The sequence below is a fragment of the Crotalus tigris genome, unplaced genomic scaffold (genome assembly GCF_016545835.1).
Source record: "Crotalus tigris isolate CLP2741 ecotype Arizona unplaced genomic scaffold, ASM1654583v1 scf7180000017601.7605149639:7615979, whole genome shotgun sequence".
Taxonomy (NCBI): domain Eukaryota; kingdom Metazoa; phylum Chordata; class Lepidosauria; order Squamata; family Viperidae; genus Crotalus; species Crotalus tigris.
Window position 1 is genome coordinate 7404032 of NW_024096505.1, and position 15855 is coordinate 7419886.

At 35.7% G+C, this 15855-nt stretch overlaps 1 protein-coding gene across 11 annotated transcripts in view; it reads right to left on the reverse strand.

Moving 5' to 3' along the window:
- Window positions 1–15855, reverse strand: part of DOCK3 (dedicator of cytokinesis 3) — a 182786-nt gene that overhangs the window by 145046 nt on the left and 21885 nt on the right. For all 11 annotated transcript variants that reach the window (XM_039319577.1, XM_039319619.1, XM_039319561.1 and 8 more), the window contains exons 6-8: window positions 5847–5995; window positions 2690–2774; window positions 636–677 (exon numbers count right to left, since the gene is read on the reverse strand). In XM_039319577.1, the coding sequence (XP_039175511.1) occupies window positions 636–677; window positions 2690–2774; window positions 5847–5995 (276 nt within the window). The remainder of the gene's footprint in view (window positions 1–635; window positions 678–2689; window positions 2775–5846; window positions 5996–15855) is intronic.

Sequence of the window (15855 nt, forward strand, 5' to 3'; positions counted from 1 at the left end):
TATATTCAGTTACGTTGGTTTATATCCATCCAGCTGACATCCATAAGTATGAGGATCAGACAGAGACAATGGGTACTATTCTTCCTTCCTTTAAACTCCTTTTTCATCTCATTGATCAAAGACTTGTTGGCTCCAGTTTTGTTGAAGTTTACAGTGATGTTATTGTCTCTACTTAAATAGACAATTATGAGATTTATATACACAAGTGGGAAGGTAGGGTAAGAAAAAAATTGAGGAAGCTCATGGAAATCATTAGTAACACAGTCTTTCTTTTGAAGTTATTTCAGCAGCAACACAGTTGCAGCCACTAATGTTTCAGACCTTTTCCATATCTTGACATTCAGCTGTATTGTGCTAAATACATTCTATATAGTTTGTAATGTAAGAGAGAAAATACACACAACCCAAACATTTCATGGACACAGACCTGTGTACAGTATGAATATCACATTCTATACCATTTTCAAACTAATGCAAGCAGTTCTAAACAAAGATCAAGATTAAAGTTGCTGCAGAAGAAAATAAATTAGTTTCTGTACACTGGCACTGTCAAACAAAACCTTTTAATACCATTACATGTATTATTATTCATGTGATATTTAGTAAAGTGATGGTGCTTTTATAAGTCAATTTACCTGTGATATGCTTTGTTGTACACTGTGCCTACTGGATAAATGCTGTAAAGATGAAGGGAAAAGTGTTATTTTTCTCAATATACTGCTTTCGTTCTTTACTTAATTAAGCAGAATTAGTTTTACTCTTTAATATGTAATTAATTTGTTTGAACAGATTCAGTCAATTAGCTATAATGATTAAGCCAGTTTCCCAAAAGTATGGGGGGGGGATGGAATTGGGTAATGACACACAAGTCATTAGCCAATCATAACACAAACATTTAAGTTGACGATTGGGCAAAGAGGACTTTCTGGGGAAATGCAATTGTCAAAAATACATGCCACTTGCAAAGAACTTAAATTTTGGACACGTGATTGCAGTGATCATCAGTGTAAGGACCAGTTTGTTTTTCAATGCTGACATGACTTTGAACAGTTATTAAATAAATGGCCGAAAGTAGAAGACTACCTGTACCCAAAGCTGCTTATCAGAAAGTCCATCTAAGACTGTTGGAAATTTAATAATTCAAGTCCTAACAAAGGGCCTAAATATTATTAAGATAGCATTATTAAGGTATTAAGTTTTTCTCAATCCTAGCCTCACCCAGTATAAGAACTTCAATGAAATAGATTTTCTTCTTTTTGATAACTGTTATATCAGGCAAGTTAAGAATAAAGTGTCTATCTGTTTGGATCTTAAAGTCCCATAAGATCTTAACACATTCATTTTCCAAAATCTTCTCAATTTCATGGTCCCAGTAGTTTTTACTACATTCAATCCCAACCTCTAGCAAAATTTCCAATGAATAATTCTGGAAATTAATTGTAGTCAGTTTGTGAAATTTTGCTGCCCCCATTGATCAAATTGTCAATTGTGTCAGCTTTTTCACTATAAAGGCAACATTTGCTGTGGTTTGTTCCATATTGAATTTTGGTCTTCATACAATTAGATGGCCAAAATTGTATTTATTGTTCCTATTATTGTTATAATAACTCAAAACTGCAAACATACTTGAGTTGCTAAAATAAAGCCTTGTTTCTTTAACACTTCTGATTTTAATTAGCTCAATGTGGGATTTTTAAACTTTTCCTTTCTATATCCTTCAAGTATTGATCATGCATTGGCTTGCTTTTTCAATTAACAAATTGGTTTTCAATTATTTTTTATCTACACTTTTGTTGTTTTAAAGAGCTTTCCATGACTGATTCCTTGATCAAGGTTCCTTTCTTAACAGTCATTCATCCCATTTTTTTTCCTTCACAGTTTGTTTCACTAAGGATAAGGCTATTACCTTATCAAATTTTCATTATTAAGCTGTACTCTACCACATTCAACAATTCTACCTATCTTTATTAATATGGTTACACACATCAATGTCAAATTTCATTACAATATCTTTACTGAATTCTTTTGTGCTTGTTAATAAGGAATCTAGTACAGCCTTTGTTTTTCCAAATAACTTTAAATCATTCATATAATAATAATAATAATAGTAAAGTTGGAAGGGACCTTGGAGGTCATCTAGTCCAACCCCCTGCTCGGGCAGGAAACCCTACACCATCACAAATTTTTTACTTGTTCTATGTTAATTTATGTGTACAGTTTGTCTTGTTCAGAATTGTTGTTAGTGGTGCCACTCATAGTATAAAGCAGTGTTTCTCAATCTTAGTAATTTAAACATGTGTGGACTTCAACTGCCAGAATTTCCCAACCAGCATGCTGGGAAAGACTAAGGTGATAATGAGTCACCTTGGAAAATTAAAATATTTATTTATTATTCTTTTAATCCTGATCATTATAGTTTAAATAAATATATTTGCTGCAAGCTCCTTTGAATATGAGATGCAGAAAAATCTTAAATAAGATGCTAGGTTTTCCTATTGTAATTTTATCCTCACAACAATCCTTTAAATTAATCCGAGAGATTGATTGGCCAAAATCACCCATTTGAAAGGTGATTTGAATCTGAATCTTTCCAGTCCTAAATATACCATACTTGTCACAGTTACATAAATAATTTTTGGTTACACAAAATGTTCTTAAACATATCCTTCTTCTCCATAAACAGTCTTACCATTTTGTATAGATCAGACACACTGATTTGATCAGAATCTACAATCTCAAAGTCCTTCCGTGGGACAAGATCCAAGCCCAAATGCCTATGAAGAAACAAACCAACAAACCCGGAATCAATTTTAAAAAAATATCTCCAAGATGCATATTTGATCCTTTAAATGGATTCAGATTTGAGAAGAATAGCTTTCATTCATTTCAGCAATTTACTGTAAATTAAAGCATAGCAAAGATGCTTCCCATTTTCCTATTCTTTGTTTAAAATACTATACATTCTAATAAAAGAGATCAATTGCTCTATTTCATAATTAACACAATAATGAGGAAATGTCACTTAAACTTGGACTAGAGAACCCTGAGCTTAAATTTCTATTAAACTCTCCCGCTGTAACTAGTTGTTGATTTATTTTTTATGTCTTCAAGTCAGTCTTGATTCCTGACAATTACATGGACAAGTTTTCTATATGGCAGTATTTTCTAAATTGGTTTGCCATCGCCTTTGACTATGGCTTAGAGAGAATCACTGGCCCAAGGACAAGAAGCAATGGATGGAAACTAATCAAGGAGAGAAGCAACCTAGAACTAAGGAGAAACTTCCTAACAGTTAGAACAATTAACCAATGGAACAACCTGCCTCCGGAAGTGGTGAATGCTCCAACACTGGAAGTTTTTAAGAAGAGACTGGACAGCCATTTGTCTGAAATGCTATAGGGTTTCCTGCCTGAGCAGGGGGTTGGACTAGATGACCTCCAAGGTCCCTTTCAACTTTATTATCATTATTATTGTTGTTGTTGCTTGTCTGACTTCTTGGGCCTAAGACAAAATTAGAAATTAAAACCCAGTCTCTTGGCTTGCAGCACTTTATCCTCTACATCAATCTGGCTTTCTATTTACTTTATTAAAAGTACATATAGCAATGCACCCTTCATAGTATAATTATGCTATGTCCTATCAATTATTATGCTTGTAATGTTTATTTATCCTACTATACATAAGAGAATCTGTACTTAACATCATATTGTTAAGGTTAGGATTATTTAGTAGTTGGCTGTTATCACTACCCAATGATAACTTTTATCAAAAACATCACAGCAAGTATAATAGTTCAATCTTTACTATAAGGTGTTACAGAAAAAAAGTTTGATTTTTTTATAAGTCTCTATGCAGGCACATGTATGAAGTACTAGCAAGTCCATTAACTATTTTGATTTGCACTGCACCTTTGTACACATATAGCACTGATAATAAAGAGACAGAATACTTCAAACATGGCACTGCACAAGCTTGAAAGTCCAAAACATAACTATCTAATGAATGCTGAAGACTTTATCAACACTACAATATGCGACACTACACAGATTTTGGACTGACCAGAGTCATTTTGGGAGGAGAAGGATTAAAATCTAATCAATCAAACAAACAAATAAATGCAATGCAGAAGTACGGTACTCGGAAGTTGAGCTGAAGCAACAATATCAGAATATCTATAGCTCAATGGTGGTCATTCAAAACTATTCTGGAAAATTGATTATTTAAAAAGTATGTATAGTAAAACAAGAGATGGGCAAGAACGAGTGGCTGCTGAATGACCATAACTGAGTGATAAATATGAAAGAAGTGCAGGTAGTCCTTGACTTACACCCACAACTTGGACTGGCACGTCCATTGCTAAGTGATGAGGTCATTAAGTGAGCCATGTCCAATTTTACAACTTTTTTGCCATGGTTGTTAAGCAAATTATGTAGTTACTGTATATTAAGTGAATCCAGGTTCCCCCATTTTGTTTGTCAGAAGCCCCCTGAAAAGACCTCAAATTGTGATCCTGTGACCCAGGATGGTAAATACCAAATTTTGATCATATGACTCCAATGATATCGCGCTTTCAGAGTCTGACTCAGTTGCTATGCAGGCTGCTCTAGCACTTACTGGTGCCCCCAGCAATTCCTTCTGGGATCTCTACATCTTGCTGAAGTGTACAACTCACGAGCAAGCAACAAGAAGCTGAGCTCACTGCCACTGTTTGACCACAGCTGTGCATATTCTGCAGAGTATTTACATTCCCATAGGAACAATGGTCTCTTGCTAGAAGCAACTACAGCATCTGGCTTGCCTATCTTGACACTTGGAATCTAGTTATTTACAATCCTGGCTTGTTGATTAACTATGACCTCCTCTCTCCCTTGATTTGGTGTGCTAAATCTTTGGACTCCTATACTTGGAAATTCACCTTGCTCAGCTAGACCTTATCTGTAGTTAACTGTTGTTTCCTGCTGTTCTGTTGTTGAGATTTGAAGAAGCAAATTTTCCCTTTAATATTCTGGAAGTCTTGGATCTATGTCTGGCTTCCAAAGAAGTGCTAAAAAAAGTGAGGATATGAAACATTACAGCTAAGCCAAATGGGAGACACAACTAGATGAGCTAATTGTGCTTTATTATAAAACTACATTAATAGAATCTTTCAAGTCTGAAGGTGCAATCTTCCTGCTGCTATGTTTAACTCCTTAAACAATTAGGGTGAGTCCTTCCCAAGTCTACTAGTTTTAAGAGAGCTTCTGCCTCTCTTATCTGACTGTTTTCTAGGCAGCATCTTTCCCCACAAAATCCATTACAACTATGATGGTCATAAATATGAGGACTAGTCATAAGTCATTTTTTTCAGTGTCAGCGTAACTTTGAACAGTTGTTAAACAAATGGTCATAAATCAAAGACTATCTGCATATAGTTTGGTCATATAAAGAATATGAATGAGGCCTGAATCACCAAACTAATATACTGAGAGATAATACAGATACTGAGAGAAAGGGGAAGTCTGAAAAATTAACAGATGAATGAGTTGGATCCTGAAAAAGTGAGAAGTTTAAAGAGCAAAACGTATGATGTATAGAGATGGAGGAGCTAAGAATGAGAAAAGAAAGCATGGAGATATATTTTGAATGATTTCAGGGTAAACGTGATTTACTAAGAATTTTTTTCTATTCTCTTAACTCTGTCTTTTCTTTTGTTCACGTCTTCTCATTATTTTTCTGTGCTTTGAATAATACTGTTTACCCCAAAAGAGCGTAATATGACAATATGTGGGCTATGTATTAAGCTTCTATTTTCAAATTCTGTTATTTCACCATTACATTTATTTAAATAAAACTAGAACCGTACTTACTCATTGCCCCAGTCCAATCGTACAGTAAGATGTCTCTTGACTTCTCGAACTTGATCCTGGGTCAAATGACCAGACAGTAATTGTCTGCGAAGATCAATCACTTCATTCATCACATGGCGTAGCTTGTAGAACAGATCTATCTTATGTTTCTGTGAACATTTTATTTTTTCAAAAGCAGAAAGGGAGAAAAAAAGATTGAGAACCCTGAAAATTTCTTGATAAAACCAAGAATGGCATAGTTTACATTTTAAACTTCAGAATGCATATTTGAAAACATAGGTAATCCTCATTCATCAACCACAACTGAGACTTGCAACTCAGTCATTAAGCACAGCAGTTGCTAAATAAAACTACAACTGTGCTTATGATATTACTTTAGCTTTCCTTTGCTTTACAGCTCTGTGAAGGTCATTAAGGCAATGATTGGTTACTGTTATCTTTCTATCACCATTGTAACTACAGACACTGTTGCTCCACAAGGAACGCTTGTAGAATACATATGTATTGTGAAATAATTATTTTCAGAAGTATGGCAGCACTTCAAACCCAATTTCACTGACTGCAGAGGCAGATGAATATAACTTTATTTACTGAGCAGAGCTTTTTGCATTACATTCTACTCCCCAAAAAGAACTGCAGTTGCAAAGTGTCATTTAGCAATAGCAATCCCAGCAGTGCCGGTTGCCTTCATAACCCACGGGACCATGCAGGTTGATAAATGAGGACCTCATATGACTGTGACATGAGAAGTGCCGGGATTGCAGTCATTGAGTGAAGCAGTCAAGTGGCCTTCTCTCTTAACAACTATTTCACTCAAAGACCAAGATTCCATTCCCAATTATAGTCATAAGTCGAGGACTATCTGCATAGGACTATCTATAAGTAAGATTTATCACAATGGACTATGAAGAATAAGTGTCATTGATTAGGAAGGGTATACATCACTAATTTTATCTTGGAGAAGGGGACTACATTCCACCACAATCAGATTGCTAACATCTTTTTTTGAAAAGTACAACCAAAAATATAACAGTGCTAATAAATAAAAAAAAACAATATACATGAATGCCATTTGTAGAAACTAAAATATGTATCTGTAAGGTCTTAATATAGAACTAGTTCAATACTTTAACAAACAGTCTGCCTTCATTTAGTGATCACAATCTGTTCCAGCAATATGGTTGGTGAGATGATACAAAATGGTTACATAGCAAATTTGTTGGCATATTCATGAGCAGGAAGAGTCATGTGGTAACTCAGTCAGCCAATGTGAGAAAAGTGCTACTGAGTCTGTGCAAAAAAGGTATTGAGTTAGGAGCTGGATTTTTTTAATTCAGTCTCAGGTCTGTTTCTGTATCTCTCTCTAAGACGTCTTCATTGTGCTATGTTGCTGTAAAGAAGAATATATGGTATTGTAAATATTTTGATATGAATATAAAGAGGTTATATGAATCAGCTAAATGCAGTCAACTATGAGAGCTTCTGATTTATTTTTACCAACAGAGAAATTAAAATTGTCTAACAGGATATGGGCCCAGAGCTCACTAAGGATGTATTGTAATTTAAAGCTGGAAGAAATTGCCTGTGTTTAGAAAGTGTAAGAACAAGGCAGAATTAGCAGAATGGCTGCAATGGAATTGAGGAAAACTCTGTGCCTCCTCAGAAAAATTACATTGTGTGGGCTGCAAAAATGGAATGTTTGCTGAAAACTAAAGAGCTGTGGTATATCGTAGAAAATCCACCACAAGTGTTTGCAGCTGCTGATCAGAAAAGTCATGATCAAGCAATGGCTTATCTCATCTTGAATTTAGATGATGAACAATTTCTAAATGTTGCAAATTGAAAGACTGCAAAGGAGATTTGGTTGAAGTTGAGAGCTGTGCATGTGAATGTTTCTGCATACAATATAGTGCAATTGTCAAAAAAACTTTACAGGGCCTGTTTGCAACCAGGCGAATCTGTGGAACAGCATTTAAATAAAATGCAAAGTTTATTTTTGGACTTAGAACAACGTGGGATTAAATTCCCTGAGTCCCAGAAGGTTTTATTGGTGTTGAACAGTTTAGATAAAACCTGGGACACAGTTTCTGCAATATTTGAGTGTAAAGAAGAGCAAGACTTAAATTTTGAGGCTTTAAAGGCATGTTTGCTTAATGAAGAAGAAAAGTGCCATTTTAGGAGCAGCCATGAGGAGATGAAATTCCTGAGGAGGGGGTCCAGACTGCAAGTCTCCAGAGAAGGAACAAGCAGCAGATGGGACCAAGTTGCAACAAAGGAAAGATTGTGCAAGCAGAAAGCTCAGCAAGAGAAAAATTGCTACGTTTGCAGTGCAAACACACATATGAAAAGGAACTGTTTGCAGGGGAACAATTTGCAGTGAAGGACATTTGAGCAAGCAAAGAAGACTGATTTGCAAAAGGAACATTTTGGTGTTGCAACAGTTTGCTATAGCAACAATAAAGACAAGTGGTTAATAGATAATGGGGCAAGTCAAACAATTGTTAATGACTCTGAATTATTTTGCAGGTTTGTTCCAATAGCACAAGAAGCTGTGGCTTTGGCAAATGGCCAGAAAGCAAAAGTCATCGGAAGAGGTGATGTAAAAATTCCATATTTGGAATCAAAGTTTACCAATGTGCTTTGTGTACCTGAGATGGAACATAATTTGTTAAGTGTGTCTAATTTAGACGAACAAGGTTTTGAGACCATTTTTGTAAATGGGAAGTGTCTCATCAAAAGGAATGGGAATATTTGTGCAGAAGGCGTAAAGGAAGATAATCTATATGTATTGCAGGGACAAAAGGTTCAATGTTCCCATATATTTAAGAATGTTGCAGAGCACGATTTGTGCATTCATCTTCTACATAGAAGACTTGGCCATGCAAGCTTTAAAGTTTTGCAGCAAATGCAAGAGTTTGCAGAAGGGCTAAATTTGAAGGGATGCAAAACATATTTGGACTGTGCAGTATGCAAAGCATCGAAGTCAAAGGCATTCCCAGTTAGTAAATATAGCACAAGACAAACAAAAAGAGCTCTAGAGCTGGTCCATGCAGATCTGATGGGACCTATGCAAGCCAGTTTGGGAGGAGCAAAGTATGCACTGGTAATTGTTTATGATTACAGCAGGTATGGGTTTTGTTAGTTGCTTAAAGGTAAGACAGAGGTGCTACAACAATTCAAACAGTGGATACGTTTTGTAGAGAGAAGGTACAGACAACAAGTGTGTCAGTTGCAAACTGACAGAGGTACTGAATTTATGTCAACAAAATTCCAACAACGGTTGGGGCAGTTGGGGATAAGACACAGACGTACAAATCCTTACACAGCAGCAGAGAATGGTATAGCTGGAAGAAGGAATGGTGTTTTGCAAACAATGAAAGATTCATTATTAGAGGATTCTGGTATGAGCAGGTCATATTGGGGAGAAGCCATATTGACTCCAATTATATAGTTAACAGGCTGTGGAGTTCCTTCATTAATAATACTCCATATGCCATTCTATATGGGAGAAAGCCATCACTGGCACATTCGAGAATTTTTGGAAGTACTGCATGGGTACATATTCCAAAAGCAATCAGAAGAATGGGACAGCAAAAGGCAAGAAAGCTCAGGTTTGTGGGCTATGAGCCAGGGTCAAAAGGATATCGCTTTAGCGATGGAAGTAAAAGAATTGTAATTTCAAGGTCTGCTCATTTTGCAGAACAAAATTGGGACAGAATTAATGCAAATTCTGGGTATGTCTCACTTAATGACTGTGATCTATTTAATGACAATAACTCATCTAATGATGGAAAAATGATTATTGAAGATGTCAATGTTCAGGGAGGAGAGACTGAACAAGACATGAAGCCAGAAAGACTTGAGACACAGGAGCAGTTAATACTGCTTCTGTAGGTCATACCACGTAGGTCAGAGCAATGTAACAAAGGAATTCCACCTGACAGATATTCTGCCAGTAAGGTAAAGGTTTGCAATGTATGGTATGAGCCAAGAAGTTATAAAGAGGTGTTGGCATTACCAAAAGCTGAACAAGAAAGATGGAAGGAGGCCATGGATAAAGAGATGAAATCCATAGGAGACCATGAAGTATTTAAATCAGTGACTTTAAATCAGCCACAGGGAACCAAAGCTGTGGGTTGTAAGTGGGTATATAAGAAGAAAGATATGATATACAGTATAAGGCCAGGTTAGTGGCACAAGGTTTTTCATAATTAAAGAATGTGCACTACGATGAAGTATTTGCGCCAACTGTGAAAAGTGAGAGTGTAAGATTAGCACTGGCATTGGCAGCGGCATATAAGCATAAAATCTGGCACTTTGATATCACAACTGCATTCTTCAATGCTGAGTTAGAGGAAGAAATTTATATGATTCAAGCACCAGGGGATGAAATTGCAAAGCCTAACATGGTGTATAAATTAAACAAGGCTATTTATGGGCTGAAGCAGTCAGCCAGTAACTGGAATACCTGTTTAGATATTGCTTTAAAGGGTCTTGGATTTAAGAGTTGCAAAGCTGATAATTGTATATATACTGGACAGTTACAAGGAGGGAATTGTCTACTGTTATCATTTGTGGATGATCTTTGCTTCATCGCAAAGGATGCACCACAAGTCAAGGAATTTGCTGATAAATTAGGAAAGAAATTTGAATTAAAGAATTTGGGAGAAATAAAAAAAATATCTTGGTGTAGAGATACAGAAAAATGAAAAAGATGGTTATATTTTCAGTCAAAGGAGAAAAATTGAGCAGTTATTGAAAAAATATAATATGAAAGATAGCAATACTGCTCCCACACCCATGAGTACGGATTTTTATAATAGTTTAAGTGCGGACAAAGGTAAAACCTGTGATCAAGAGATATATCACTCAGCAATAGGGAGTTTGTTAATCTGTCACAGTGGTCCAGACCAGACATAGCTTGCGCAGTAAGCATTTTAGTCGTTTTACTGCTGCACCTACAAAGTTACATTGGATGGGTGTAAAAAGGGTTCTTAGATATTTAAAGGGAACCATAAATTTGGGTCTTCAAATACAGATTACTGAGGAATTGAAATTAAAGTGTTATGTCGATAGTGACTATGCAAATGACATAAACACAAGGAAATCAAATTCTGGGATTATAATATTGTTTGAAGGGACTCTGATTGGATGGAAGTCCAGAAAACAAACAACTGTTGCTATTTCAACAGCGGAAGCAGAGTTTATTGTTTTATCTGAATTCTGTTCTGAAGTAACATGGTTATGTACAGTTGTTGCAAGATTTAAATATTAATGTAAAAGAATCTGTAAAGGTATTTGAAGACAATGCTGCCTGTATAAAAATGGCAACTGGTGACAGGGTGAAGAACAGAAGTAAACATGTAGACATTAAGTATTGTAATGTCAGGGAAGCTGTAAAAGAAAAATTGATTAGTTTACATCATTGTTCTTCTGAGGATAATTTGGCAGACATGATGACTAAACCATTGGGTGGTGTTCACTATGGAGAATGTATTAAGTCAATAGGTCTGATGTCTCTTCCTGTCATGAAGGGAGGAGTGTTGGAATATTCATGAGCAGGAAGAGTCATGTGATAACTCAGTCAGCCAATGTGAGAAAATTGCTACTGAGTCTGTGCAAAAAAGGTATTGAGTTAGGAGCTAGATTTTTTTTTATTCAGTCTCAGGTCTGTCTCTGTATCTCTCTGTAAGAAGTCTTTATTGTGCTATGTTGCTGTAAAGAAGAATATATGGTATTGTAAATATTTTGATATGAATATAAAGAGGTTATATGAATCAGTTAAGTGCAGTCAACTGTGAAAGCTTCTGATTTATTTTTACCAACAGAGAAATTAAAATTCTCTAACAAAATTGCTGCAAAGACCACTGGTTGCTGCCATCTCATTTAGATAAAGCATTACTCTCATTCCGGCATGGATATTTGTTAGTTGTAGAAATTTGGCCATAAGTGCATGCATTGGTCAGAAAATGATTATATTACTGTTTTATCATCATCATCATTCTAGCCATTGTCTATCCACTGCAGGATGAAAACCTCTTCCACCTGTTTCCAACCAATACGGTCCTGAGCTTTCTTTTGCCAATTGGGCCTGCAATACTTGCTGATGTTGTCAATCCATCTTGTTTTTAGGTTTCTTTCATGGATACTTTTTATCAAGTGGGACCCATTCAATGACTGCCTTGGTCCACCTGCTATTGGTTCTTCTTGCTATGTGACCAGCCCATTTTCATTTCAATTCCTTCACTGTCTTGATGATATTGTACACATTTGTTTGTTCTCTAATCCATGTGCAGGTCCTTCTATCTTGTCTTGTAATGCCGAGCATGTATCTTTCCATGGATCTTTGCGTCACTTGCAGCTTTTATACCGATTGCGAGGTTATGGTCTATGTTTCACCAGCATATGTTAGAGCAGGTAGCACCCACTGATGGAAAACCTTTCTCTTCTGGCATAGGGGAGGTTGTTCTTGAAAATTATGCTTAACTTGCCGAATGCCTGCCAACGACATTTAACACGCCGTTCAATTTCCTTTACAAATCTCCACTGAGATTTGTTGGCCAAAGTATATTTAGTGGTCTACTACATCTAGTTCTTCTCCAGATATAATTTTCTTTCTTTGGTGAATTTATGAAACATAACCTGACTCTTTGACAGGTTTATTTTTAAGCCGAATGGTTCGCCTGCTTTGTGTAGCTCTTGCACGTATCTTTGTGGTTCTTCTGAGTCTTGTGAGAAGAGAACATCATCATCTGCAAATCTTAAGTGATTTAAATAGGCACCATTGATTTTTATTCCATCTTTTGCCCAGTCTAGTTTGCGAAATACTTCTTCAAGGCAGGCTGAGAAAAGGATAGGTGATATTGTATCGGCCCTGTTGTACACCTTCTTCTATGTTGATTTCCACTTTAAGATCATTAAGGCAAATTGTTGCCATTGGTTTTTTTTTCATATATTGATTGTAGTAAGTTTATGTAAGCAGTGTCTATGACTTGGTTGAGCAATACCTTAATTATTGCTTCCTGGAATACTGAATCAAACACCTTTTTGTAGTCAATAAAAGCCATAAACTGAGGCATGGTGTACTGTTGTGCCTTTCAATGAACAACCCTGATGTGATCCATTATGCTGTAACCACTTCTGAACTCTGCCTGCTCCTTTGGCTGTGCATCATTTAATGTTCTCAATATTCTTTTTGCTATTATCTTGGTGAAAAATCTTGTAATTAGGCAATAGTTCTTTAAATCACCTTGGGCCCCTTTCCTGTGCATAAGAATCACTTCAGCATTTTTCCGTGCATCAGGTATTTTTTCTTCTCTGAGACATCTCAAGTAAAGTTTTGCTAGTTATCTGGGGTAAACTGTGACCACCAGCTTTCAGCATTTCAACTGTAATACAGTCACTTCCTGAAGCTTTGCCATTTTTCATTGATTTTATGGCACTTGATACTTCCTCCACTAGGATATCTGATATTTCCTCTTTTGCGGGTGTTGTTACTTTTGAGTGATCTTGATCTCTGTATAGCTCTGAATAGAATTTTCCAATTATTTCTAACATTTCCTGTCTTGTTCTACATACAGAGCCATCTTCATGTTTTAGTGCCAAAACCTTCTTGTATTTATAAGCTTGCATTTTGCTCTAGTAATCCCTTTGTTTTCTTCAACTGTCTTTTTCACAAGTTTCACATTAAACTGACGTGTTTCTTATTTATTACCATTTATTGTCATTTTATTTATAAGGTAATAACTAAGGTAATCACTAAATAAGGATCTAGTTTTGTTAGATCTACATATAGTCCATCTATTACTCCATCTTCTCTGATTTTGGTGCCCTTAATAATGATTTAAAGATTCTTTAACTCACATGATTTGATCTTGTTCCGTTATGCTTTCTTTTGCTTTCAGGTCAATACCTATGATAATGTGATTTTGGGAAGTATTGTTAAGGATCTCAACATGATGTTGAATTATATTCCTAAAATTTGGTATCTTATGAAGAACTCTGGCTTGATCCAGCTTGGGCTAGAAATAGAATAATTTTATAAGATTGGAAAGAAAATTGCTCTCCTGATTTTAAGGAATGGATCTAGGACATATATTTGATAACTATTCTTTAAAAATTCTATGCATTATAAGAATATAAAGCATTGTGTTGCTATAAGTTTAAATTAATTACTTATAGATATTTATAACTTTTCTTTTTGTTCATTATTGTTATAGTATTTATTTGATTGTTATATATTCAACTTTTTTCACTGTATTATCACTATTCATTATGTTTTTTCTTCTTTACTAATATAAGATAAAAATCAAAAATAACTCAGTGAATTAAGGAGAAACTTCCTAACAGTGAGGATAATTAACCATTGGAGCAGCTTGCCTTCAGAAGTTGTGGGTGCTTCCTCACTGGAGATTTTTAAGAAGAGACTGGACAACCACCTATCTGAAATGGTACAGAGTCTCCCTTTCAGCTCTATTCTGATTGATTGATTGAAAATGATGTATATCAAACCACCAAAAACAGAAATTAATAAGTGTGTTGTGCTTGACCAATTTTCCAACTCGTAGAGTGGAGAGATCATTTAAACAAGCATTTTCTTCCTGTGCTGCTTTTCTCCACAGCACAGTGCTTTTACAAAAGATCCCAACTGCAAGTTAATAAGTGCAGCTCTGTGATTGTCATTAGTCAGCTTGCAGCTGCTGCTGTAACTGACAAGACTTTAATCACTTTCACACCTTCAGCTTTTGTTTTCCTCCAAGCAGCTGGAGGGTTGGAGTGATGGGGAAACTGGGCTAGGGAAACAGCAGCTGCTCACACACTCCTTTCAATGTATATTCTCCATTGTGTGCCTGTTTACATTCTTGTAATCACTTCCTCTAGGAAGAATGTAAACATCAAGGTATTGATTTAACAGCTAACCAGCTTATGTAATGTAAGATGTAAGATGTAATAATGGGAATGACTCAGCAAGGTCTGTGTCTCTTTAAGAATCTTTGTATAAAGGAAAGGCTCTGATGATGTCTTCTTTCTTCTTCCGTTTCCTGCTGTAACTGTGGTTTGTTGGATTTTGCTATATTAGTTCGTGTATGTATATTGTTCCTGGTGTAGGATATTGTAGATAGTGTAAGATAAACCACCATTTATTATAGATCACTGTTTACTGTGTTTACTCCTGGGTTATCTTGAGCAATAAGGCTGTGCATACTCTGACAGTAAATACAAATATTAATTCCCTTCTTGCTAATTATCCCTGTACTAGGGGTGAGCATTCCAGAGAAGTGGTGAAAGGGAAGCTGAAGTAAAATCATAAGCAAGTTGTGGTAACATGATTTTCCAACTAGTGATCGTATCATTAAGCGAATGAATTGCTGGTCTCAATTGTAGTTGCTAAACAAGGACTATCTATATTAATTATTTACTTTTGGTTTGGTCTCTTTTTCATTTGTGTTCATAAACAAGTACTTATTAATATATCATATACTGTACATTGATTTGGAAAGATATTTTTCTGTACCCCAGCTTGGCTGGTATAAGACATTTTTGCCTTCCATAGCTTGAGAAAATATAAGTTCAGCACATCTTTTATCTGCTCCTACGTTTTGTTTACAACATTATACAGGTAGTCCATGACTTAAAACAGTTCATTTAGTGACCATTCAAAGTTACAATAGCACTGAAAAAAGTGATTTATGACCATTTTTCACATTTACGACTGTTGCAGCATCTCCATTAACATGTGATCAAAATTCAGATGCTTGGCAGCTGATTCATATTTATGATGGTTGCAGTGTCCTGAGGTCATTTGATTACCTTTTGTGACCTCTGACAAGCAAAGTCAACAAGGAAGCCAGATTCACTTAACAGTATGTTATTAACTTAACAACTATAGTGATTCATTTAACTATTGTGGCATGAAGCATCACAAAATGGGACACTTAACAAATGTCTCACTTTTGGGCTCAACGTGGTCATAAATCGAGGATTACCTGTAATCTAGAAATAATCTACT